Source organism: Lolium perenne, chromosome 6, assembly GCF_019359855.2.
Source record: "Lolium perenne isolate Kyuss_39 chromosome 6, Kyuss_2.0, whole genome shotgun sequence".
NCBI lineage: Eukaryota > Viridiplantae > Streptophyta > Magnoliopsida > Poales > Poaceae > Lolium > Lolium perenne.
Window position 1 is genome coordinate 144082194 of NC_067249.2, and position 27506 is coordinate 144109699.

The window sequence follows — 27506 nt, forward strand, 5'->3', positions numbered from 1 at the left end:
AAAAGTGCTCACCTACCATGATTTTGCAAGGGTTTGTGCTATTAACAGTTGCAATGAACTGCTTGTCTGATTTATGATGATTATTGGTATGGTTTTGTGCTATTCACATGTCTTTGCTTCCAAGTAGATTCGCGTTATATGTACTACGATGTGTGTAGGACTCCTTCTGTGATGACTTTAGCCAGGCGCTTGTCTGCGTTGGGGACTCTCAGATCCCTTCGCAAGTTCCTGATTCACAGCCCGCCTATGACTCCAAGGTGGCGGTCACCCCTCTGCCTGTGTCTGACCTGGTGGCTCAGGTAGCAGCAGAGGTCGCGGCTAGGTTGGCCACCACAAAGAAGAACAAAAACCGCAAGGAAGCACAGAGGGCCTTGAATACCGGGCAGAAAGGGACTGGCACCATGAAATGGCTTCCATTCATGTCCACCTTTGTGTTGGAGAAGATGTGCGGCTTGATCCGGACCGGGGTGAGAACGGACAAAGGATTCAAGGAAGTCCATCTGAATGATGTGGCGAAGGGCCTTCTTGACCACTGTGGTGTCTCCGTGTGCTCCACTCAGTTGTACAACCACCTGAGGAAGTGGAGGCAGAGGTGGCTCACCATTAGCAGGCTCCGCGATTTAAGCGGGGCTCAGTGGTGCGAGGATACCAAATGCATCATCTTTGAGGGTGAGCAATACTGCGGGCACGTCGCGGTGAGCACCTCACTAACTCTTTTGATCAGCCACTAGGAGAACTAACATCAATGTCCCTTCGTATCGTACGATCACCCAAAGGACGCGGAGTTCCTGAATGTGCCCATTGCCAACTACGACATGATGCATACCATCTTCTCTTTCGGCCTTGCCACCGGCTAGTACGCCATGGGATCCAGTGAGCCCCTAAGCTCGGCTGCTGACATAGGCATCCCCAATGGGCCTGCCAAAGATGGTACCCGGGGTTTACTAAAGGCCCACTACCCGAAGAATAAGAAGGTCCGGAATCCCAAGATGCTATTAAGGAAAGCTAGAGTTGTATTAGGAAACGATACTTGTAATCTTGCGGGACGGGTTAGAAACCCTCCCGGATTCTGTAAACTTGTGTATTACGAAACCCTCGGCTCCACCTCCTATATAAGGGGGAGTCGAGGGACAAAGAAAGGATCGAATTTACCGTCAACACAACCCTAGTTTCATATTCGTCGAGTACTTTTCGGCTGAAACCTTCGAGATCTACTTGCCCTCTACATCTAACTAAACCCTAGTCTACAATCCGTAGGCATTGACAAGTTAATACCTTGTCAATTGGCGCCGTCTGTGGGATCTAGAGGCGACAAGGAGCTGATCTCGATGGCACGTTCAGGATCGTCGACTTCGTCGGTAGCAAGCAACATCATGGACAGAGGTAAACAGATCGAAACTGGTCTCGTTGATTTTGTTCCTCACTCGCCCTCCCGTTTGGATGCATATGCGTATCTGGAGGAGCCCATGGAGATGACATTTGGAGAGTTCCACTTCTGCGTCGAGAAGGAAGGATCATATCGTCTCGAAATTCCGATCTCGTCGGGATTATCGGTGGTCGATCCCGATATTTCAAACTCAACATCGTCAACAGAGTCAAGCGATGAAATCTCGCCACGCTTTATCAGCACCAGGGCAAGTGAAAAACTCGCCAAGCTCTTCAGCGACATATCCTTCGAGTCATCCGCGGACTCAGATATAAGCGATGACTCGAGCAGCGTCGACAGCTTCAACTTCATCGACAGATCCATATCTGTAGGCAATGTCTTCACCAATCTATATGATGGTGTCACCAAACCCAGCAAAGTGAAAACTCCAAAATATCATCAAGTTTATGCCATTGGAGAAGCAAGTCGCGATCAAGAGGAAACATCAGAGGCTTTCGATGATTTGGGAAATCCCTATGTCGATCCCTCAGATCTAAGGCGAGGTTTGGACACTAAATATGTCGGGCCCACACCACGTGTCAGAGTTCAACTTCCACAAGCAGCATGGGATAGAGCTGCGAAAGCTATGGATGGCTCTGAACCAATGGAGACAACCGCCACGGTGGAAGAACTGCAAGCATATCAATATAGACTCGCAAGAGCAGGAAGGGAATTGGAAAAACAGACAGCTGCTTTGAACAGAAGAAGGGAGGCAGCTTCCACATCAAGCAGGCGAAGAGCGGAGCTGAGTCGACAGTCAGGAACTTCGGGAGATAGTCATAGAGAAGCTCGTAGGAGAGCAAGATCTCGGCTGCAAAACATACCTGAAGCAGAAAGAGAGACTCTAATCCATAACCTCGACATGTCCTTTATGTCAATCGACACGAGGGGGAATATTATCCCAAAAACGCCGGAAGCAGGGTATATGGCGACATAAGCTTTCATCCTAGCGTCCAGACCACCTCCCGGAGATCCAAGAGAAGCGTTGTATAACATGGCCATGGCGGGATGCGGAGCCATGGGAGCAGCGTTCGCAGCTACACCTCCCGAAGGAACCGCAAGGCAAAATAGTCCGAGACCTACTACAGCAGTGCAAGATCCACCGAGAGCAAGTGGAGTCAGAGACACAACGACTCATGGATAGAGCGCGACAAGAAAGAAGAGAACATCGGCATTCACCAGAAGTTGCCGAGGAAGATATGTGTGGACTCCCATGTTTTACGAGACGGGTTCGAAAAACTCGAGTCCCGTCAGGGTTTAAGTTACCCGATAGTTTCAAGAAATTCGATGGCCTGCAAGATCCTGAGGATTGGTTAGTCGATTATCTAGAGACGGTGAAATTAATAGGTGGTACCAGAGCAACAGCAATGCAGAGCATTCAGATACATCTGAGTGGAGCCGCAAGATCATGGATAAAGAAACTCCCTCCGGGATCCATCGACAGCTGGGACAGTTTTGAGGATGTGTTCGTCAAGAATTTCCGATCAACTTGTAAAAAACCAGCATCACTTGAAGAGCTGAGGTCGTGTCGACAAAAACACGATGAGTCGATGCGAAAGTACATCCAAAGGTGGAACATCATCAAAAACTCGGCAGAGAACATATCTGACGAAAGAGCAATAGATGCATTTGTGGCAGGAATTCGGCGAGGAGATTTCGTCAAGGACTTGGGCAGAACTAACCCAAGGACAGTATCAGCATTGATGGAGATAGCAAACAGATGGGCAGACGGAGAAGACGCTGTTCACAATAAGCGACACAGGTCACCAGAGGAAGACCGTAGCCGAAACTTTCAAAATAGAAGGCGATTTTCTCGGCAGTTCTCGAATTACGACGCACCTGGCCAAATATCGGCTGGTTTTCGGGGAAACAACGGAGGAAACAATAGAGATTAATATCAAAGAAGTAATGAGCAGCGCAGCGACAACAGAGATGATTCCCGGAATAACAAGCAAAATAGCGGGTCAAGATTTCAAAGACCCTTCGTAACTCCCGAAGATATGATGAACGGACCGTGCCAGATGCATTTTTTATCTCGACAACAATGGAAGAAGGCAGTCAGGACATCTTCAGAAGGATTGCCGCAATTTTCAAGCAATGTTGCGAGTAGCAGGAATAGCCAATGCTCAAGCAGCAAATAGAAACTTTCAAGGGCCTAGGAGTGAGATTCACTTACCACCTCCTCCCGCGATTACAGACGAAAATCGACATCAGCTCAGAATTGCGGCAGCACCACAACCACCTCCATACGTCGATCCTAACAATAATGTCGCGGTCTCGATGATTCAGAAAGCTAGGCCATCTAACAGGGCTCAAAACGTCATCTCGCGGCAAGTGTTTATGGCAGAGAAGATGCCTCCACCAACGGTTGAGTACCTAAATTGGTCAGGGCAAGACATCGGCTTCACAATAGCGGATCACCCGCAGCAAGTTCCTCGACCAGGGCAATCAGCACTTATCTTACCAGCAGTAATTGCAGGATTCGATGTATCTCGAGTGTTTATAGATGGCGGCAGTAGTTTAAACCTTATGTACGCAGATACGCTAAGGAAGATGAACATCTCCCTAGCAAATTTGAAACCAACCGACACACGTTTCCACGGCATCACACCAGAGAAGCCAAGTTACCCACTGGGGAGGATCAATCTCGACGTTCAGTTTGGGACCCGAGAAAATTACAGGATAGAAAGGTTGGAGTTTGAAGTGGTGGATTTCCCGTTGCAATATCACGCCTTGTTAGGGCGACCAGCATACGCGAGGTTTATGGCAGTACCACATTACACGTATCTGCTATGGAGGTTACCTGGACCTAAGGACCAATCACAGTTAAAGGAAGCTTCACGCTAGCCGATAAATGTGACAAGGATTTTCATCGACTATCAGAAATCAGAAACCTTCGGGATGCAAGCAGAGTACGCGGCGTCAAGGGTCATGACCGATTATGATGTGCTGCCAGATGTAGGGAGGCCCAACAAGGAATCAACCTTCAACACCGCAAAAGATTCTAAGGAAGTGCAGATCCACCCAACCGATCCGAAGAAAACGACGTCCATCGCGACAAACATGGACCTCGCATAGGAAAGCGCGCTCGTCGAGTTCCTCCGTGAGCACTGGAAAATCTTCGCATGGTGTCCAGCTGACATGCCAGGAGTACCCAGGGAACTTGCCGAGCACCACCTAAACTTGGATCCAATAGCGACACCAATCAAACAACCTTTGCGGCGTTTTTCGGAACCAAACCGTAAAGCCATGTTGTCAGAAATTGATCGACTCAGAGAAGCTGGTTTCATTAAAGAGATATCTACAGAGGCCACCTGGGCAGCTAACCCAGTGATGGTGCCGAAGAAAAACACGAAAGTCCTTCGCATGTGTGTCGACTTTACGTGCCTCAATAAACATTGTCCGAAGGATCACTTTCCCCTCCCAAAGATCGATCAATTTATCGACTCCACGGCAGGATGTGAACGTCTTTCCTTCTTGGACGCATATTCTGGTTATAACCAGATCAGATTAAAAGAAGATGATGAAGCCAAGACAGCGTTCATCACACCGTATGGCGTATTTTGTTACAGAACAATGCCTTTCGGGTTGAAAAACGCGGGAGCAACATATCAACGGATGATGCAGAAGTGCTTAGCAACACAGATTGGGAAAAATGTACAAGTGTACATCGATGATGTCGTCATAACATCAAAAAAGGGGGCAACGTTAATCGAGGACTTGAAAGAAACCTTCGACAACCTCGACAAGTTTTGTCTCAAACTGAATCCAACGAAGTGTTCTTTCGGCGTCCCTGCGGGAGAACTCCTTGGGTTCCTAGTCTCAGCAAGAGGGATTGAAGCTAATCCCGAAAAAATCCAAGCTATCGTAACAATGAGGAAGCCAACAAAGTTGAAAGAAATACAACAGCTAACTGAGCGAGTCGCAGCTTTAAGCAGATTCGTCGCCAGACTGGGAGAAAAGGCGTTACCGTTCTACGCCCTAATCAAGCAAGGAGACAAGTTCCAATGGAACGAAGAAGCAGATAGAGCTTTCGAGGATCTTAAACGCGCAATCTCGACACCCCCAATATTGGTGGCGCCAAAAGAGAAGGAACCCCTCCTGCTATACATTTCGGCTACACCTCAGGTGGTCAGCACGGCGCTAGTGGTCGAAAGAGAAGAAGAAGGAAAACTCCATGGAGTGCAGAGGCCAGTATATTTCATTAGTGAAGTATTATCGCCTTCAAAACAGAGGTACCCGCAGTATCAAAAACTAGCATATGGAGTATTCACAACCGCAAGAAAATTGCGGCACTATTTTTCGGCACATCCGATAATAGTGGTCAACGAGGCGCCTTTATCCAATATACTCAACAATCCAGAAGCTACGGGCCGTGTCTCCCTTTGGGGAATAGAACTTTCTCCTCGGGACATCACATATGAAAAAAGAAAGGCAATAAAGTCGCAAATACTACCAGACTTCATCGCAGAGTGGATGGAGTTGCAAAACACAGGGCCTCCGGATTTATCGAGAACCTGGACTGTGAACTTTGACGGGTCCAAAAGGTTAGAAGGAGCTGGAGCAGGCGTGATACTCATATCACCTGAAGGCGACAAATTAAAATATGTCTTACGGATGACGTTCCCAAACGCATCTAACAATGAGGCAGAATACGAAGCTCTTATACATGGGATGAAGATGGCGAAAGCCTGCGGCGCAACTCGACTAAAAATATTTGGCGACTCACATTGGTGGCTCAGCAAGTCATGAACCAATGTGATGCAGTCAATGATAGCATGGTGGCGTACAAGGAAATGTATAATGAGCTGGAGAAGCTGTTTGATGGATGCGAGGTAAACCACATCAGCAGGCTGAGTAATGACGAAGCCGACATTCTTGCAAACATCGGGTCGCAGTGCCTCGCAATCCCTCCAGGCGTGTTCTGGGAAGAGATAACAGAGAGATCCACAAAGCCGAAAAAACCAACAAAGAAGGAAAAGAACGAGAAACCCTCGGGGGCTGCGAAAGAAACATTGGAGGAAGAAGAAGAGGAACAGGATCTAGTACTGATGGTGCAAATCCCATGGATGAAGGTGTACATATCATACATCCTAAGGAAAACAATACCCGACGATCCAGTTGAAGCAAGGCGAGTTATTAGGCGCTCCAAAGCTTTCACCGTGATCAAAGGAGAGTTATACAAACGAAGTATCTCGGGCGTGCTACAAAGATGCGTTACACCCGAAGAAGGAAGGGTAATCCTGAAGGAAGTACATGAAGGAGTATGCGGCCCTCACGCAAGTAGTCGAGCTATCGTGGCCAAGGTTTTTCGAGCTGGATACGCGAAGGAGATAGTGCGAACTTGTGACGCGTGCCAGAGATTTGCCGCAAAACCTACTCTCCGGCGGCGGAATTAATGCCAATACCCTTATCGTGGCCTTTTGCTCAGTGGGGTCTCGATATGGTGGGAAAATTACACAAAGCTTCGCCAGGAGGATACGAGTACATGCTCGTCGCGGTCGACAAATTCACCAAGTGGATAGAAGCCAAGCCGATAAATTCACCAGATGCAGCGTCAGCAATAAAATTCGTGAAGAGCATTGTTTTTCGGTTTGGGGTGCCTCATAGCATCGTCACGGACAATGGCAGTAACTTCACATCCAAGGAATTCAAGGCGTATTGCGCAGAAGTAGGTATCAAATTGCACTTCGCGTCAGTCGCGCATCCTCAAACCAATGGTCAAGTCGAGAAAGCCAACGGTATCATCTGCAATGGTATCAAGAAACGCTTGCTAGGACCATTGGAAAAAGCTCGACATACTTGGCCAGAGGAGCTACCAAGTGTGTTATGGAGCATCCGAACAACACCAAATACAGCGACACAGGAGACTCCGTTCTTCCTGGTCCATGGAGCCGAGGCAGTACTGCGGATCGAAATAGAGCACGACTCTCCCAGAGTCACGGAGTATAATGAAGAAGTTTCCAGGAGAGCGTTGGAAGACAACGTTGACGCACTCGACGAAGATCGAGACGAAGTATTGTCAAGGGTAACTAAGTATCAGCAGGACCTGAAAAACTATCACAGTCGACGTTTGCGACCAAGATCCTTTCAGGTTGGAGACCTAGTTTTGCGACTCAATCAAGAGCGTACTGAAAAACTCGAGTCACCATGGCTTGGCCCTTACGTCGTCACAGAAGTCATCGAAGGAGGAGCGTACAGGATCAAAGACAAGAAGACAGGGAATCTCGAGAAGAACCCCTGTAACGTCACACAGCTAAGGCGTTTTTACGCTTAGTGTCGAAATATAGTCCTCCTTGTAAAAATACAATGTACTGAAACACCCGCGAGTTTTCAGACGCACTCTTTTCCTTTTTCGGGGCACCGAGTGGGGCCGGGAAAGGTTTTTAATGAGGCGGGTTCGCGGTGCTGCAATATAATAAAGATAGTGGAGATATATATCTTTTCCTTCGACATGCTCGGGGGCTTTCGCCTTGAAGTTACAATATATATACAATATAGATGAATTTAACTGACAAAGTTATTTTGCCTTGGTACCAAATACCTCGCCAGATAAAAAGAAGATACAAAATAGCAATCAAAACAGAACAAAAACACTCGGGGGCTAGTACCCGCAAATATAGTGTATTCAGTAAGAATTCGGTTGCCTTGGTCTGAAAACCTCGCATACACAATAAAGAGATCTGCCATCGAAACACTCGGGAGCTTGATGAAGGAAAATTAATACATTTGTTGGATTTACAATATAGAATATGTTTACAATATACAAGATACAATTCTGGAGAAGATTCGACAAGCTACAAGAAAAAATATATCAGTTCCTGCCTAATATACTATCTATGGATAGTCCTTTGTTATTTGCAGCAGCTGTCGTATGTGCAGCATAGCTACCTTTGATAAAAATTCAGAGTCCATCCGAAGAAGTTCATCCATCATTTCTTCGGCTACAGGAGTCACAATATCATTGATTTTGTCGATGTTCCTTCTTCGCTTCGACTGCTTGGCCAAGCACTTGGAGACAATCGTCGTCAAGTCTAATTTTCGGTAGCAGATCTGTATCATAATCATGGCGAATCTTGCTCCCGCGGATAATTGAGCGCGCACAAAGTTATGGATACGAGGGGCATCCCGAAATTTTTCCATCAAACCAAGAAGAGTGTCGGGCGCCTCGTTCCGAGGAAACATTGTCTTATAAACCAAGGACAAGGTCCTGGTACAGAAATCAAGGAAGTCGTGAACCTGACAGGCGCGGTCTTGAAACCTGACAATCTGTCGGGTACGTTCTGGAGTCGCCCAAAAAAGAGAACCGTGGTCAAGAGAAGGGTTAACAAGGAGATTGGTCCTTGTGTTTACCCTTTCGTCTTCAGCAGCAGCATCGAGAAAGGAACCTATTTATTGACAGCATAAGAATCGCAAAAAAGAAACAACGAGGAAGCAGAAGGAGCCTTGATGTGCAACAGCATACCTGACATATCCGCACTGGCTTCGTTCATCAAATCAAGCATCAAATTTTCTCGGGTGGTCGCTTTTTCAGCTTCAGAAACAGCGGCTTCCTTAGCAGCTATGGCATCTTGAGCCTGTTGAAGTGCAATTTTCTCTCTCTCGGATGATTTTCGAGATTGCTCCATTATCATAAGTGATTGTTTCTTCAGAGACTGGAGCTGTTGGCGAAGTTCTTCCAAGTCTTCTGCCGAATTTTTATTCGATGAATCTTCAAAACATTCGACAGCAACAGGTGCCTTCTTCAAACGGGACGACGCAGGTAACACATCAGAAGGACGAGGAGTTGCAGAATAGTTGTCAAAAATCAACTGAAAGAAAAGGCTCGACATCAATCATCATGCAAAGATAGATTTTCATTGATTCTCAAAGTAGATACATTGCTATTACAAAAGAAGGGTCCCTAATGGACTATAGAAGCAGTTGTCGCTAAAACTACTAAGGCGACAGCATTAGAAGGAAAAAGAAAGAGAAAAGCAAGGGCGGTCTACTTGACCTCCGGCTTGGACGTGCTTGGAGCAGGAGTTGGTTTAACACCAAGGAAAGATAGAATTGGTTTGGAGGGAGGCTTGGCAGCTTTAATCAGAGATTGCCACTTTTTTGTCTCCATCTCCCTTATGTCGCCAACTTTGGTCCAGTCGACGTTTTGTTGGCTATCCGCAATCAGCGCAATGGTGCCCTCAACGCCAATCTTCAGGCCCTCTTGGCGAAGTTTAAGCCCAAGATCTTCTGGCACATTGAACGCCTTGGCAAGAGCGACGAAGGTATTGGGCTCCTCTTTCTTCGGGAAGAAATATGGGAAAAGCTTCGACAGACCTGCTTCAGTGTCAGCAAGGCCTTCGCGTGCTTCATCCCCATGAATTTCAAGAAGAGTCAGCGCGTCGAGCAGCTCGTCGCCTACAGGACCATCCACCTCATAGTCTTGATGAGTTCTCCCTGAAGACAAAACAAAGGATAGCTCGTAAATAAAACGCTTGGAAAATGTGAAGTAACTCGAGAGAAACAGAAGGGATCAAAATACTTACTAACAAAACGGCGACACTGTGATTCCAGGCGACTGAGGATCTCTGTCTCTCGAGCAGATTGCTCGGATATATTTTCACTCAAAAAGATGTTTCCGCGTCATGAAGTCTCTTACGAAGATCTTCGACGGCGGCAGCAGCATCTGCTTCAGCCTTTTTGCGAGCTTTTTCGCTCTGCTCTAACTTAGCAGCAAGAGCGTTAGCACGCTTATTGGCTTCCGCAAGTTGTCCTGACAAAATACGCGACAATTAAATATTATGACAAAAATAGTGGAGTGAATGCAACAAAGGAGACGGATGAAGATAGTACCTTCCAGTTTCGTGCTATGATCACGATACCCGACGAATTGGGTACCAAGACGGATAAATTCCTTCATTAAAGGCTGAAAGGAGGACCAAAAGAAAAATAAGTCAATATAGCTAGTCTGGAGTCGACAACATATCATAAGAAACAAAGCAGAGATAAAAACACTGAAAGGCTCGGCACGTGAACAAAAAAGAGGATTGAAACACTTACATCATCTAATGAAGGTGTCGAAGAGTTACCAGGGAACATGATGGGTTCCTTGGATGGCTCGACCCTTGCCCTCTTTGGCGAAGAGGCACGGGGGCTTGCCGGTGGAGTCGAATGCTCGTCGTTTTATTGAGGAGGCGAAGTTTCCTCCCCATCACGCTGAGTTTCGGACACAACTAAAGTACGCGACGTACTCGTTCGAGCAGCTGCGTCAGTAGGTTGTTCCTCTTCCTCGTCATCACTACAATAAAAATGGCGGCAATATAAGAAGCAAAAAAGATGAAAAACATCAAGGAGCAAAAAGTATTGAGTAAGAAGTAACTTACGAGCTGACAAGGGCATCGGTGTATGGATTGAAAGCTGCCTTCCTATCTGAAGGATCAGTTTCTTCGGCTTTGGAGGTGCCGGAATCTTTGACTTCACTCCTTTTCCTCTTGTTCTTTGGGGAAGCAGGAGGAGGGGAGTGTGTTGAAGAAGTGGCTTCAGATTCAGCAGAAGCTGCGGATTTGTGAGAACCCGCGACTTCACTAGCAGGGCGCGAGGGGCCCTGGTTGTCATCGTCGACAACAGTACGGTCTTCAACTTCTCCACCTTCAGGAAGAGGAGGAAGAGAAGCAAGGACGGGGTGGTTCTGAGGTAAAGAAAGCGTGTCGACAAAAAGGCGTTAGCAAGACAGTAGTCGACAAATAATAAAACTCGAGGAGACAATATAGCAATTAAAAAGGAAAATTACCTCGGGAAGAGGGTTGGTGCTACTATATGGCGCAATGCGGCAAGAGGATGGAACTGGATCCTTCTTGTTGAGCGATGAGATTTTGCGGATAAGCTTCTCAAAATCCTTCAAAGGAAGATCTTTTGAGAGCCTGTCCTCATCTTTTTCACCAGCGTACTTCCAGAAGGGATTTTTGCGAGCCTGGAGAGGCTGCACTCTAGTCCTAAGGAAGTAGGCAGTAATCTCAATACCCGAAAGCTCCTTGCCGCGAGTGTTCTGAAGCTCGTGGATGCGAGCCATCAGCGCTTCTGTCACCAATTTCTCATCTTCAGTAGCTTCAGCATCCCAGGAACGGCGGCGAAGGATTTTGGCTTCTCCGTCAAAAGGGGCGATGTTTTCCTCCACTGGATTGGAGCTTTCTTCATGGATATACAACCACTTCTTCCGCCAACCTTGGACGGAGTCAGGGAATTTAACGTCGAAATATTCGACGTCAGAACGAACACAGATAACAACGCCGCCAATATTGTAGGCGACGTTGTGGGAGCCATTACGGCGGAGGCAGAAGATACGCTTCCACAGAGCCCAATTAGGTTGGACCCCGAGGAAGCACTCACACAGTGTGATAAAAATCGACAAGTGGAGGATGGAATTGGGCGTCAGCTGATGCAGATGAAGCCCATAGACAAAAAGGAGACCACGGAGAAACTCATGGATTGGGGGAGAGAGACCTCGGATGAGGTGGTCAACGAAACTGACCCGATAATCGATTGGAGGTCTTGGGTAGCTTTCCTCCTTGGGGAACTGGAGTGAGTTCTCCTTCTTGCTGAATCCCATCTTCTTCAGCATGTTAATGTCTTGGGCAGAGATCTTGGATCTCTCCCACTCGGCGCTTCCCAGATCCGTTGTCGCCATCTTCGACTCTGGCGTGCTGTGCCTAGTCAAACGGATGCGAGGCGGCATCAACGAGCTTGGCGGCGAAGGGTGCGAGTGTGTTTGAGCGCTTGAAGCAGTGGCAGCAATGGAGGATTCTGCAGCGGAGAAGCAGAGATGCGGCGCGAGGGAAAAGACTAGAGGAGGAAGACGATGCCTTTATATAGAGGTGCGGCGAACCGACGCGCCGTTCGATTAAGAGATTGCGGGACAGATGGTGTACACGTGGACAAGGGGTAAAAAGTAATTTCATATAGACGAGAAAGTGCAGCAACTACAGTACGTGCGCTAGGAAAAGCGGAGGACGTGTGTCCCCCACTTGCGCGACGTGTCAAACTGATACGAAATTTGGGTCCACAAGACAGAGGAAGAGAGGTTCTCGCGTTCTCCCGATACAGTAATCGTGGCTATCGTCAGCAATGATGTCACCTTCATAAAAGAAAATCTCGGATATGACAATTCGTAAGAATGGCGGCAGCAGAAGATTGCTTCGAGAGCTTTTGTACAAAATACAAGTTTTTGCCCAAATGCTCGGGGGCTACTTTGGAAAAAGAAAAATTCGAGTATGACAAAATAGAAATGTCGAGAGCCTATGACCAAATGTAAGCATTTGTTCATAGCCTCGGGGGCTACTCCCATCGGGAGCGCTAGTCGCGCACCCGATAAATATAAAAAGTTCGAGAAAGAATGAAAATATATTGACATAAGGCAATAAAGTGTTGAGCCTACAACCAAGCACAAGTTCTTGGCTGTAGCCTCGGGGGCTACTCCCATCGGGAACGCTGTTCACGTGCCCGATGAAATTATAAAAAAGAGAAAGAAAGAAAGAAGAAAAAAGAAGAAGTGAGCATACTTCGAGTTATACAAATAACTCTACATATACTCCCATCGGGAAGACAAAATAAGTCATACATTGACTCGATAAAATGTGCTATTCTAGCAGCCGAAAAAGCACTCGACAATATATTCTCAGAGCGCCAAAGTAGCGAATAATCTCCGAATGCCGCAAAACATTGCGAAGGTAAGACCCCAGATCCGTTCTGCGCGGCGTAGCGCCGTCTCTGACGTCGCTTTGCTACTTTTTTCCGTATCAACAGATACGAAGAAAAATCCTAACGGACGCGTTAGGTACCCGATAAAATATGACTGGGACTCGACAGAATGGTAAGACCTTAAGCGGCACCTGTCGAAGTTTACACCAGTATCCCGAGATCATGTCGAGGGACGTGATCTTGAAGTAGGTTTTTGCGGATTGCCACTAGAGCAGTTAACTAGTACCTGATCCGTCAGATGAACTAGCCCCAACTACCATTATCCGTGTACAATATAGAATTGCATATTTAAAGGATATGAGATAATTCGGCAGATGTATTGAATGGTTAAAGTTGGAGATTTTCCTTGACTTTGCAATTCAAGTAAAATCTCGGGGGCTACTAACATAGGCATCCCCAATGGGCCTGCCAAAGATGGTACCCGGGGTTTACTAAAGGCCCACTACCCGAAGAATAAGAAGGTCCGGAAGCCCAAGATGCTATTAAGGAAAGCTAGAGTTGTATTAGGAAACGATACTTGTAATCTTGCGGGACGGGTTAGAAACCCTCCCGGATTCTGTAAACTTGTGTATTACGAAACCCTCGGCTCCACCTCCTATATAAGGGGGAGTCGAGGGACAAAGAAAGGATCGAATTTACCGTCAACACAACCCTAGTTTCATATTCGTCGAGTACTTTTCGGCTGAAACCTTCGAGATCTACTTGCCCTCTACATCTAACTAAACCCTAGTCTACAATCCGTAGGCATTGACAAGTTAATACCTTGTCAGCTGCAGCAAATCCTGCACCTGAGGATGCTGGAACCTAGGAGTCCGACACGGTCAACCTCAATGGGGCACCTGAGAAGGCTGCCGACGCGCCTGAGAACGTGACCGTCGGCAAGAGGAAGAGAGGCGCCTTCGCCGACGACGAGCTGGTGGCTTTCACCAACATGATTGTTGTTCTGAAGGACGTCGCACAGGCCATCAGGGACAACAAGCCCACAGACATGCACCCTGACCTGTACAATACGGTCATGGACATGCTTGGCTTTGCCGAGGATGATCTCATGGCCACCCTGAGCCACCTCGTCGACCACAAGGCCCAGGGTTCCAGCTTCGTCGGCATGATCGAGCCACACCGTGTCCTCTGGCTGAGGAATTACCTTGGCAAGTACCACTCAAAGGTGCAGTGGTGCCCTTGAGGGGGTGGTTCAGGGATGCATGCATGGACCTGGTGGTGGTGATGATGATGTAAATTCTGGCAGCAGCTAGGGATGAAAAACATTTGATGGCCCCCTTTTGTAACTATGATGAGGTGGTATATACTAACCCCTCATGTGATGGTGAACTTGCGGTGTTAGGATGACACCCACTTTTGTTGTGGTGGTAGGATGACACCATGGTAGTGTAGGATGAACTTGTGATCCACTTTTGGAATGATCATGCATGCCCATGTTAGTTTATCATTTGTTGTCAACACTTGTGTTGTTCTATTGCTCTTTTCTGAATTGCTTCATGGTTGTGATCGATTACTTGTTTTCTTATGTTGTGCTAGGTATGTGGTGTTCCACGGACAGCTTCGAGGAATCTACAGCTCATGGAGGGTGTGTCAAGACCAGGTCAGTGGCTACTCCAACAACAGCTACCGAGGGTATGAAACATTGGAGGAGGTACATCAAGAGTACCCCACCTTACTGGAAGAGGAGTTACTGGAAGATCAGGCCATCAATGAGGCAGTGCCATTAGCACAGCTGCCGCCGGAGGAAGTACATGCTCTACAAGGAGCACCGCCGGAGGTACGTCCCAGTCGGGTCAAAGATTACATCATCACCTTCCTCATCGTGGTGATCGTGAGGATCTTGTTCTTCTGAGTGGTGTCTGATCGTATGTAACATGCTATGGCATGGTAATCTCGCCCTATTTGAATTGTGATGATGACATAGAACTGTGATTTGAGCAACCAAACATCTGATTTCTGTTTTTCTGCGTGCAAGTTAGGCTGGAAACGAGCAACCAAACGATAGGGTATGGCTTCCTTCTCCCGCGCACAAAAGGCCGCACAGGCTACCAAACGGTGGCCGTTCATGACACGCAGGGAGGCCCATCTGACTGGCGCAGTAGTGGGCTACCAAACACGCCCTCAGTAGTGAGCTACCAAACACGTCCTAGAGCAATAAGTACGATGTCTGGTCCGTGTCTTCGCAACGGACAAGGCGAGCGATGACCCACGGAGCTTCCAAACAGAGCACAAGGGTCAAGAACAAGAACTCCTTTCGATCAGGAAGACTCCGATGGCAACAAGTCTCTACTAGGTACCCATCCCATCATCATCATTCACATTCATCATTACCTACCAACCAAAGAAAAAGGCACAAAAATGCAGTACATATCCATTCATCATCAACCAAATGAATTTCCATGAGACAACTTCGACAAGATACTACACAAAAATTCGTCGTACCCACGTTACACGTATCAGTTCCGTGATGTGTACGATGCACAGCATGCAATATTTACATTCAAATGTCATAGTGATCCTTAGCCCGTGAACATCCCTGGTCAGTGTCTAATTCAGTTTTTCCAAGTGTAGTCAGACCGAAATCCTCTGTAGTGCCAAGCTATGCCACCTTGTACTTAGTGACCATATTAGTAGCTGAAAAGCAGGCGACTCCAACCAGCACCACAGCTACAACAAAAACTGCAGATGACATATGATATCCGTGGTAAGACATACAACTAGATGAAGTGTTGCGGTGCCAGGAAAGCAAGACACTGGTTTGCAATGTTGAGATAGATGTGAATAGCTTACCAGCAATGGTGCCAATGAACAGCAGAGCAAGGCGGCGCCGTACCAACCATGGAAGCTCTGTTTCGAGATTACAATGCCGTTCAAAAGAATGCCCTTGTTTTTTGTTCAAATGCCCATCTGATCGCTTCAGTTCGGATATAGGGAACTCCACACCAGCAACAGAATTACCCTGTAAATCTTTTAGTTCAACTTTAATCTTGGGAGGTACTGCACCCCAATCTATCTCAATTGCTCCAAAATTTGGTTGACCTGATAGATACAGCAACAGAACACCAACCCATAAAGGAGTTCAAACACAAACCAAAGAACAACAGAAAATTAATAAGATAGGGGGTGAAACTTCATTTCACATGATTCATGGTGAAGTTTTAGCATTAAACTGCAGCTTTTGGAAGGAAAAAAAAAACTAGTGAAGATACCAGTACTAATATGCAAATCGGGCAAACAAAGGAACATAATCCTGTTACAGCAGTAACTGAATAGAACCTTCGTATCGTCATATCATCATAAGCAAGGAAATTCATGTAAGACAAAATTCTAGAACACATCCTACAGTAACTGATTCTTAGGGGGACATGCCAACGTGATATTCTAAGGAAATGAAAGCTTACCATACGAGCATGATTTGTGACGGCAACTAGGGTTGAAGACTCGCATGGGCGTTGGTGTTAGCCAAGCCAGGAGTCTCATAACAGACTGAAATATTGCTGGAACGGAATTCTCGACGGATTGGGTAAGACCACTTGAGGTAATATCATACAATGGATATTGAGCGCCACAGTCAAAACGAGCGATTTCTCCAAAATGAACATCACCGCTGATAAATAATACACCATTTCTCTGCATATAGTCAGCACAAGTTCCTTAACAAGTAATAAACAGTAAGACCAACGTTCATTTTAGATGACATTGTAGAATCTTAGAAAAAAATCCACCACCTCTTCATAGGAGGAGGAAGTTTAAAGCTTTATAATGTACTACAATGACATCTGCCATCAAACTGGGCAGCATTTTTTCTACTATTAGAATACTTCACATAAGTCATAAATAAAAAACTGTGAAATATGACAGCCACTTAATTTAGTAAATATGCCAAACATGGATTGTTTTTAAGTAAAGTAATAGTAAGCAACCTTACTGCTATCAATCAGTCGAAACAGACGTTCTCTCTCCCTTGGAAAGCGCGCCCAGGACTCCACATAGAATAAAGGTCCAGTTGTGGCAGAAAGATTGGACACTACCTGCATTATAATTACGTTATTTACGACTATTTCGATTAAAACTGAAACATATAACATAAGTGACTAGGAATAAGATCTTCTACAGTCATTCAGCAGCTGCCAAACAGGTGAAAGATCATAATCTTCAAATTCTCTAAACAAAGCAATCATAAATGCCGGTAGCTTTTGCTTGTATGCTATCACCTGCCATAAAATTTTGTTAAGATGTCTACAAAGATTACTCCTTGTACCTCACTAAGTTTCTGTATGTTTCTAATGCTTTTATACACATCAAAAGTTGGCAACATGGTTTCACTATGGCAAGTCATGATCCTAGGCCAGATTTGCATTTAGCAATATGCTATATCCACTTCTATCGGAAGAAGATCATCATACACAGCCACCAGAATTTACTCTTGTGTCTATTTTAGGACCGGGAGAGAATATATACCTGAATTGAAGATCCAATGATGGTGATCTCTGACGGAGGACCGTGCAGCTCCCTCTCCAACCACTGCCACTGAGGATCTCCAAGTATAGTTCCATCACTTAAGAGTGGATCTCTGTGATATCTAGTGTCTAACATAATTACCTGTAATAAAGCATTATTGTATGAACATCTAGTGCACGTAAAATTAATGATGAAACAGAATTTGCAAATACAGTGGTTCAGTTTGGTGATTTTGACTGATAGATGGCCATACTAGAGCACATACCAACTGTCAACAACTCAAAATTTATGTGCGTTGCTCATAACATCTGCTAGGTTGGTACTTTATACTGGTTGTGAACTCAATAGGTGCAGTGTGTTTAACTGTGCGGTGAGCCGGCAAACTTAACAGTAAAAAACATATAGCTATATGTAAAGCAAAAGCAACATCAAGCAAATCAGAATTTACACAGTACTAAGTTGTTACCCTACTGTGAATTCACAATTTGGTACAAACCTTGGACATCATTTACTACAAAATCAAGTACAAAGGGACACATGGTGCAGACTGGAAAGATCACCAACACCTTTATGTACACCTATGGAGGGATAATATTTGAACAATTTGACGTATACAAATCTAAAAAATTATAGAGAAAGTTGCACATGGTATAATAGGCTCTACCTTCACCCGTTTTCCTTCAGGACCATACATGTATGAGGCATAAACACCAGCTTGTTTCCTCCTAAATAAACAAGAGAGATGGAGTACTATCAGGTTTTTGATGGCCTACAACTGTAGGTGTGAAGATCATGAAACCTAAGCAGGAATGTTTGGTCATAGAAGATCTGAATATTCTACGAGAAAACAGATTACCAAAATACATCATAAAAAACAAACAAAAAAGAAGGCATACTAGAGTAGCATAATTTATAAAGAAATGACTGCATAGCAAAAGAACATCAAGAATTCATAAGTATTCCTGCATATATACCGTGAACTATCTTCAGCTTCATCCAAGAAATCTAACATAAGCCTTTGACTAAATACTTTCCCACTATATTCCTTTCCTGCGTCATTCAATCCGTAATCATGGTCATCCCATGTTCCAATCACCTGCAAATTATAGCAAACTAGTGATACCAGGTCCTCAATGTTACAAGAATCTTCATGTGCGCAGCAGATACAAAAATTGTCCCAAACATGGCATTGAGCAATAAAATGAACAAGTACTATTCTGTGTCGTCCTACCGGCTACCGCTGAGTGGTAGCATAAAATAGACTCATCCGCAGCCGTGGAATGCCATCAACATATCTGCATTTCATGATATTGGACAATGCCAGTGCGTCAATGCACATGTTGGATTTTGTGATAATGATAATACACCCACAAACCCCCAAGAAACCCCCACCCAGCTCCAACAACAATTTTGGACTTCCAGACACAGAGACCAAACAAAACAGTGGCCTTTTTAACCCTCTAGAGAAACAAAATCTCACAAGTCACTGAAGTCAAGTCACTACCAACAAAAGAGGGTGCCATCAAGAAACAGAGCAGACAGGAACTGATCCGACCCTAAAGAAAGAAGAGAAGTATAGACGACCTACTAACGAGTACACAGGCAATCGACTACAGAGCACACAAGCAATTGACTGCAGCTACCAATTCAAGGCAGCAAACGGCCGGGAGCTCACCTGGGCCGTCTCCCTCAGCTTGGCGTACCCCGGAACGGCCTTGCCCAGCTCGTACTTCCTCCGCAGCTCCTCCTCCGTCGCCGGGTAGAACCGCGGCAGGTTCCTCCATGGCCCCACCGTCCGCTCCCGCCCGAACACCCGGGACGGGCGCTTGTTGTCCCCGTAGACGTTGTCCCCGAGCCAGATGAAGACCTGCGGGTCGAACCCCAAGATAGCTTCCCACACGGGCTGCAAGGCAAGAAAAGCAAACAAAACCCCCATCAGCTCCATTCAACTACTCAAGCAAAGCCGGGAAAGTCAAGCGCAGGCGGTGCGGTGGGCGTTCCGTCGAGCACCTGGGGCGCGCTCTGGTTCGCGCAGGAGCCGAATGCGATCCTGGACACCACGGCCGTGGCGTTGGGCGGCGCGCGCGCGCCGAGGGAGGGGACGACGAGGAGGAGAACGAGGAGGGGGACGAGCCCGGAGCTGGCCATTGATGCGAGCGAGCGAGCTTGGAGGTGGAGAGCAGAGGAGAAATGGTGGGAGAGAGATGGGATATTCCAATTCCCAAGGCGAATTTTTAATTTTATTTTTGTGAGCGGAAGATCGACTGATCCTTCGTGGTGATACGTGTGGCGTGGTAAAGGGCGCTGGTGGCAGGCGGAGCAAGAAACAGCTCGATGACCATGACTTCTCTCCCTTTGTTTTCTTTGTTTGAGAACATGTCCTCTCAATTTGGTTTTAAGATGTAAAAGGTGTAGACATATACTACGTATATTTGTAACCTTTTATTGGATCACGATACATGAACACACACAAATCATCACGTCTTCGCACATCAGTAACTACCTATGTTAAAGCTGAGTAGCTGGAAAATACATCCATGCTCGTAGATGCCAAGCACCTCATACATCTAAACAGATTCGTAGTAATCTAGAAAAGGTTAAATCATTTTTTTGAAAATTTAATTTCGCTCCTTGGTGCATATGCTCCCTCTACTAAAATATTATATTTTGAAATGTAAAAGAAAATCGATAAAAAGTTCTACATATACATCTTCAACATATATATGTGTTCATCAAGTTTCGCGAGAAACCAATATTTTGTAGGGTCTATGTAAGAAAGAGAAATTTTATCTTCTCAAAAGCCTTGTTTCTAGCATTGAACTTTGTCTTTTTTACACACACCACACGACAAGTTTATTTTTAATGAAACGACTTTATGAGCGTGTAGCACGTGAAGATGTACGCACGATTTTTTTTTTCAATTTTTCAAAAAAAAAATCAAAATATGTGTAACATGCGCTTTCAAAAATAGAGAGGGCATGTGCTGAAACACCACTCTCTCTTTTTTTGAAAATAAAAGATGATCAAATATTATACTTGTGTAAAAATATTTCACGAGAAAATTACTATAATTGTATCCGGGGTAAAAAGAAAAAATTTGAACAACCCCGTATGTACTATTCACGCAATATTCATCATAAACTTGTCTATTTTTTATCTAGGATACCATGGGAATCATTTTAGGCCCAAACAAAGTTATACGAGTACAATACTTAATCATCTTTTGTTTCTAGAGGATTTGGAATTTTTCAATACTTAAAGTTACTAGGAATTTTGGGATTTGTCGGTGCATAGCACCTATGTGCCAAAAAAACCGCGTCGTCCCTGGGAGCTTTAATCTTAGCTATCCAGGTTAATGTAGATGTATAAAGTTGTACACATCTGCAGTCCCTCATATGTGTATGATCGTTGAATCCCGAGGGTTTGGTCAAAAGGACAAGCAGTTGTCAAAGCGGTGCGCTGGAGCCCACGCTCTCCTTCCCATCGTTTTAACCTTCCACAAAAACCACCTAGCTTCCTCATGCCCTATCCATCCCATTGCTTTTCTTTGCCCTCCCATCTTCACATCCCCGCATAGGCGGGCACAGGCTTATTCATGGGTATTCAGCTGAATATCCTTTATTTTTTGCAACAAAAAATTTGGTACTGCTCATTCCACTGTCTAGCTATCCCATGATACCATTCAGCTCCAGCTTTAGGCAGCTTTAGTCTCGCTCCAGTTAAAATCTGAATCTGTTCAAAAAAAAAGTTAAAATCTGAATCCAAACTGATCTATGTCCAGATTCGAAACTAGTAAATCAGCAATTGGTCTTTCAATTAAAATTAGATATTGATAGGTAGGCTTCTGTAACAAACTCTGAACATTTGATGTTTTTTGCATTGGATTTTTTTGGCTTTGAATACCATTGTAATTATGCTGTGCCCGCCCATGCATCCCCGCGACCCAGAACAAGGAGAGACATCGAGCCATGGATTGTCTCACACTGGGTGGTGGCCAAGGAGATGATGATGGAGCCAACTATTGAAACAAGGAACATAGTGTCTCATGTTCAGGTGCTAAATATTTGTCACTGCCTTTTCCCTGCGTTATCGCTTGTGTTCATAGATTTTGCCCATGAGGATGTTGATGTGGTACGTGTGTGACTCTGTGTGAATAGTGTTGGATTGATCTTTTGTGTCGCTTAAGGCAAACGGTTTTCCTGCACATCTAGGTTTAGGGATGAGACTTTGTTTCCGGAGTGGTGTTTTGGCTGATCAGAGCATATGCTCCATTTATTTCAAAATGCATCTTAGACACATTTCAAATGTCAAAAAAATTGAAACAAAAAATTCACATGTACATGTTCACGTGCTACAAGCCCACAAAGTCATTTCATAAATTTGACTTGTTGTGTGGCTTGTGTAGAAAAGACAAAATTTGGTACTAAAAATAAAGCTTTTCACATGATAAATTTTCTATTTTTTACATAGACCACAAAAAATATCATTTTTTGCGAAACTTGACGATCGCACATATACTATTAAGCATGTAGAATGTTTTGTAAAAAAAATCGCCACTTCAATATTTTTTTGGAAGAGGGAGCATATGCACTGGGAGCCGAATTGAATTTCTGCTTTCTTCCAGCTTATATTCTGCCATTGCAAAGTTTCTCTTAGAAGATATAGGTGTCTATCTTGGTTTGCAAACTATCTAAATACCACTGTTTGATGTATTTATATATGCTGATCTTATCTTACATGGAGTGCTGCCTATCTAGATGCTGGTGTCGCAAATTTCTACATATATTTCGATCCAATAGTTATCGATCACTGATATGCATGCAGAGACTATGAACTAATATCTGAAACTACTACAGGAACAAACCAAATTCAGGGCAGTCAACTTGGACTTGTTACGTCTACTGCCTACATACATTTGGTGCCCAGGCTACTAATAGCAGATAGTTTGGTTTAGATAATGCCATGGCTATGCCACATGTACTTTGTGCTGCTAGTTAGTTCCATGGTATGCCGCAACGGAACCTCTGTTTTCTCTAACCAATGAGTTATCGGTGTAGTGTTGTACTGAAAATTAACCTTCGTCTCTCATGTATTTAGATTGTCCCCGATGTCCATCTAATCAGTTTGCTCAACAGTGGCTTGCAAGTTTATATGTCGAAATCAACCAAGGACAGGCTTCGACAGTTTAATCCCACTGAAAAAACAGTTTAGTTTTCCTGTAGCTTTTGCTTTTTGTTTTCTCCGGTGTGACAGTTTTGGTTAATATGCATGCAAAGCAGCTTAGTCACTGACGGCAGATTATACAAAGAAACGATAACATAGAGGTACTAGGACCCTGCGGAATTAGTGTGAAACTATGTTTTGCCTCCAGATTCCATCTTTTTCGAAGATGTCGGGACATAGGAAATATATTCTCAACACATCGGACATACCAATCTCTCACTATCTGCATCAGTAGTTGTGCATGATGTTTGCCTCCTGAAAAAAAAAAAAGAACCCTATAACTCTCCATCCGCCGCCGCCCCATCACCAGCTAGATGTACTTCCTGGTTCCTGCGAGGAATCGGACCGCGCAAGGAATCGGACCGAGGCGTCCCCAATCGACGCCATGGAGCTCGTCTTCCGCCCTCCGCCGACCTCGTAGACCTTCTGATCGTCACCCGGGTCCTCCACTCCTGCTGGACCTTCTCCCGAAACGGCAGTACGTCGTCAGCATGATGTCGGATCGATCTAGCGCGTACCCTACTTGTGAGTTCATTAGTCCCACACCGGTAACGGACGGGCGTTTGCACCAGTATATTAACCTAGCGATCCGTTGGGGTAACAGCCGAGCGCGGTGGTGAGCGCTTGTAACTCCAGCCAAACATTGGAGGGCAAAAGAGTTGGTACGGGCCTTGGTTGGTGAGGCTTGATGAAGCCCATGTAACAGAGCACAGTGTTCCTTCCGTGCACAAGAAAAAATTACCTGTGACTCGGCCTCAGGATAGGCCCAAGGTTCCAGTGTGTGGCCGCGCTCGGGGATTCCTCGGCCGGAAGCCTAGAGTGAGGGCGCAAGGCCTGTGGGTTATCTATGCATTGCCTGCGTGGCTTCGTGTGGGACACGGAAGCCGGATTGATTGCATGGAGCATGGGTTCGCCCACTAAACCATCCTACCAACTCTTTTTTAACACTCTTTGGGAGCATGTTCGGAGAAGGCTAACCAAGAAAGACCATTTCTCGCGACTATGGCGAGGCGGGGGAGCATGTTCGGAGAAGGCTAACCAAGAAAGACCATTTCTCGCGACTATGGCGAGGCGGGGCGAGCGAACGCCGCCGCCGGCCTGATCTCCCTCCCCCGACGTCCCCTTCGACCACCACGACCAGATCGAACACCTCCTCGGCGCCCTCTCTCCAACCATCCAAGCGAGATGTAGAGGCAGAGTCTGCCGATGCTGCCCCGCTGCCGTTCCCGAAGCTTTCGCCCGTCGTCTCCATGCCTGCGACGGCGGTCGCCTTGGCCTCGCCGCCCATCGCCCAAGCTCCTGCCGCCGTGCTCGCCGCGGCTGCCCTCGCCGCCCGCAAGTCTGCTCCTGCCGTTCGTGGGCGGTTGTTGGTGAGGCGCTCGCCTCTCCCCAAGTCCGTGAAGGCGGCCTCTCCGCCACCGCCACTTGCCAGCTTCTTCTCTGGCCGGTCGATGGAGTCTCTCCCAACTGGTATGAGCTACCCTGCTGCGTCGTCGGCGACCTTGACCCCACCGGCAGAAGATCAAGACCTGTTGCCGCCTCCGCGCTCGACCATGGTTTGGGTCCACGAGCTCGCTCCCAAGACCCCCACTGCTATGGGGATGAGTTCTGCATGCGTCCCTCATTCCCTGCGCCGTGGCTGCCGCTCCTCCTCAGCTCCGGCAAGTCGAAGGTTGCGCAGCTCCATCAGCGGGATCCCGCTCCAGCACGGGGGTATGGCGACTGGGGTATGGACCTCCCTCGCCGGCAAGGACGATGACATGGATGAGCATGAGTTGGCCCCGATCGGGCCAGTGGCTACCCAAAGCTCATCCCTGGCCGCTCAGTCCATGGGGCGCGAAGCGAAGGCCAGCACTGGTTGGCAAGAGGTGTTGCCCCGGCGCAGTCTACATTGTCCGAAGTCACCAGCCTCGGCTCCGCCCCCTCGTCCCATCCCGGCTTGGCTCTCTGGTCGATGTTGCAGATGCCTCGCTCATGGGCATCGTGCGGTTGTTTGCAAAGATCCCTTTCGGTGCTCCCGCTGTTTGGAGAACGGACACCGTAAGCGTGAATGCCACAACCCCTGGCGTCCTCTTAGCTCCTTGCCATGCCTTGCCGCACCACCAGTGTCCTACCATGTCGCCGATCATCATCACACTTCAACTTCATGTGTGGGTTCAATGAGATCGGCTCCTCCCTCCAAAGAATTTCGTTGTGGGTCTTGGGCATCGGTCGTTTCTACTACTGCTAGCTCTGTTCCATTGTCTGATGTGGTGTTGCAGTCCACTCTGGTGGCTCAGGTTGAGCAGTTGCAAGGTTGCTTGGGGAGGATTGCGAGCTTTCTGGAGCGGGCAGAGGCTACTTTGAGCAAGATCTCCCCTTTGCCGGCTATGTTGGATACCACCCATACATTGTGTCCTCCTAGTGAGGTTGGTGTTGACTCCGCAAAGGATAGGGGAGTGGAGCTCTATGGATGCTTCTCTCCTCGTTTTGGGGACAGTCCGCCGTCGTCGTTGTCGTCCACCTTGCCCTCTGCATTGTCTACCGCTGAGGGCGACGCCATTGCCGCGGTCTTCACTCCCGTGTTGCAGATCATGCCTGATCTTCAGGATATTCTTGGGAGTTCCGCTTTGCCTGTGTCAATGGAGCATATGGAGGTGGACTCAGCATCGACCTTGTGCTCACTCGGTTCCTCGGATGTGATTCCAGCGCCCCACCCACCACTGCCGGCTCTTAATCAAGATGCTCTTTTTGCAAAAGAACTTTGCGACGTGCTCAGCAGCTTGGAGGCTGCTATTCCTGGATGCGGAAGGGCGATCGCTTGCATCCTAACAGGAATGACAATCAAGCGCAAACGTAAAAAGGTGGATGATTGCCCTCGTAGTGGCACCAGGAAAGAGAAGTCACTCAAGTGCAAAGGCAAGAAAAGTGGCGCCATAGGAAAGGTGCTCGAGAATGCTTGATGGATGATCTTTGTTTCTCGCCCTGTCCTCTTGGTTTGGGTATGGTGTGTGCTTCTCGTGTCGTAGCTTCGCTTCGGCATTGGTTCAAGGTAGTCTAGTTTCTTCTTAGTGGGGTTTCTCGTTTAGCTTGGTTGTTTCTCGGGTCTTGAGTGGACTTGCCTCTGTATGAGAGTAGGAATCGCCATGTAATGACTTTGTTGTATGGTTTTCGCCCGGTTTTTCGCAAATTAACCGGACATCTTCTTCTTAATTAATGGATAAGGCAAAGCTTTTGCCTTCGTTTCAAAAAAAAAACACTCTTTGGCACCAAAGAAATTCGTTGTTACAACATCCGGCAACATCAAAATTGTTTGTTGTCTCCCATCTCTATCTCTAGTACTTACAGAGGCATGAAGTGTCGTTGGGAAAACCGAATCTGCACTGTCCATCCATGTGCATCGTACTGTTAAAATTCGTCTATTCTCTCCACCTTGAACTTCCACCCAGGCCATGTGTCCCACCGTGAATTTCTCACCAACATCCAGCCCATGCCTAGGACGCCATCGCTAGGGGGTGTTGTACGGCGACGCACGGACCAGGCGCCGCACACCCTAGGCGGGTTGCTGGGCCCCACCTTTTATTTTACTTTATCTTTCGTTTTCTTGTTTTTTCTGTTCTATTATTTTACGTTTTCAAAAGCTGATTCTTTTTAGATCTGACTAGTAAGCATGTCCGTGCGTTGCAACGGGATTGAACAACTGAATATTTACAAAATTTCATTAGGTTTATGTATGAAGTTCCCCTATTCCTCTTTTGGTAACCACCCTCCTGGACGATGGATCGTGTGGCACTCTGGTACTCATTAGCTTTCAGTAGCAGCGCATAGCTTCGTGAACACGCGCACACACAAGACATGGACACAAAGGGAGGAGTTTGTAGAGCTCTGGCGTGTACCCGCCAGCACTCAAGCTTCCCAAAAGAGGCCGGTGTCGCCGTTGGACGTGCGGTCGACCTGCATGTCGGGGCCGTACCTCACGCGCACCAGACAGCTAGCGGTTCAGGGCGATAGACAACCTCGTCTCGGATAGCAGTGTCGGGCGATGGACAAGCCACGTATTTGCCGAAGCGTGGAGCCGAGCGTAGCTCAAAAACCGATTGCGGCGCGCAAGCCGGCAACGACGGAACCGAGTGTACCAACAAAAGGGAAAAATAGAAGGAGATGCACGCCGGGACGTGATATTCTCAGTGGAACTGTAGATGTTCAGAACCAGTGTTACCTAGATTCAATAAACACGCTAGAGCGGAGGTAGAAGAAGTTTGCCACTGGTCATTGATCTGGAACTCATACGTTTAAGCAGCCAAACAGCAGACCAGGAACTCCAGCTAGCACTACAATGCCATGCAACCATGTAGGTAATATAACATGCACATGCGACCCTTCCTTTACTAAGAAAACGTGCACCAAGTCCAAGTGAACGTACAGAGAGATCTGCACCATCCAGATGCTGAGCTCCCGGCGCGTCCACTCCTTGCGGGCGGCTGTGACCCGTGGAGGAGGCGACGGTGGTCGCATGCATGGCCAACCTCATAAGCTGCCCGCGCCGACTTGTCTTCCATCATCGGGAGCAGGTTCAAGGATTACTGAACTGCGGGGTCTAGATGGTGGCCATCATGATCTTGCCGGACTTGTACAACCATACTCATTAGCAGGCAATTCCCCATGCCCATTGAAAAGGGAAGAG

General features: G+C 46.7%; 1 protein-coding gene across 1 annotated transcript; it reads right to left on the reverse strand.

Moving 5' to 3' along the window:
• Positions 1–15508: 15508 nt before the first annotated feature.
• On the reverse strand, positions 15509–19929 carry LOC127307350 (uncharacterized). The gene is made up of 9 exons (XM_051338089.2): positions 19631–19929; positions 19296–19523; positions 18595–18716; positions 18285–18345; positions 17621–17761; positions 17083–17190; positions 16561–16789; positions 15950–16198; positions 15509–15838 (listed from the first exon to the last, which is right to left on the reverse strand). The coding sequence occupies exons 1-9, from the start codon at positions 19766–19768 to the stop codon at positions 15759–15761; spliced, it is 1356 nt and encodes a 451-aa protein (XP_051194049.1). The 5' UTR covers positions 19769–19929; the 3' UTR covers positions 15509–15758.
• Between the last annotated feature and the right edge of the window lie 7577 nt (positions 19930–27506).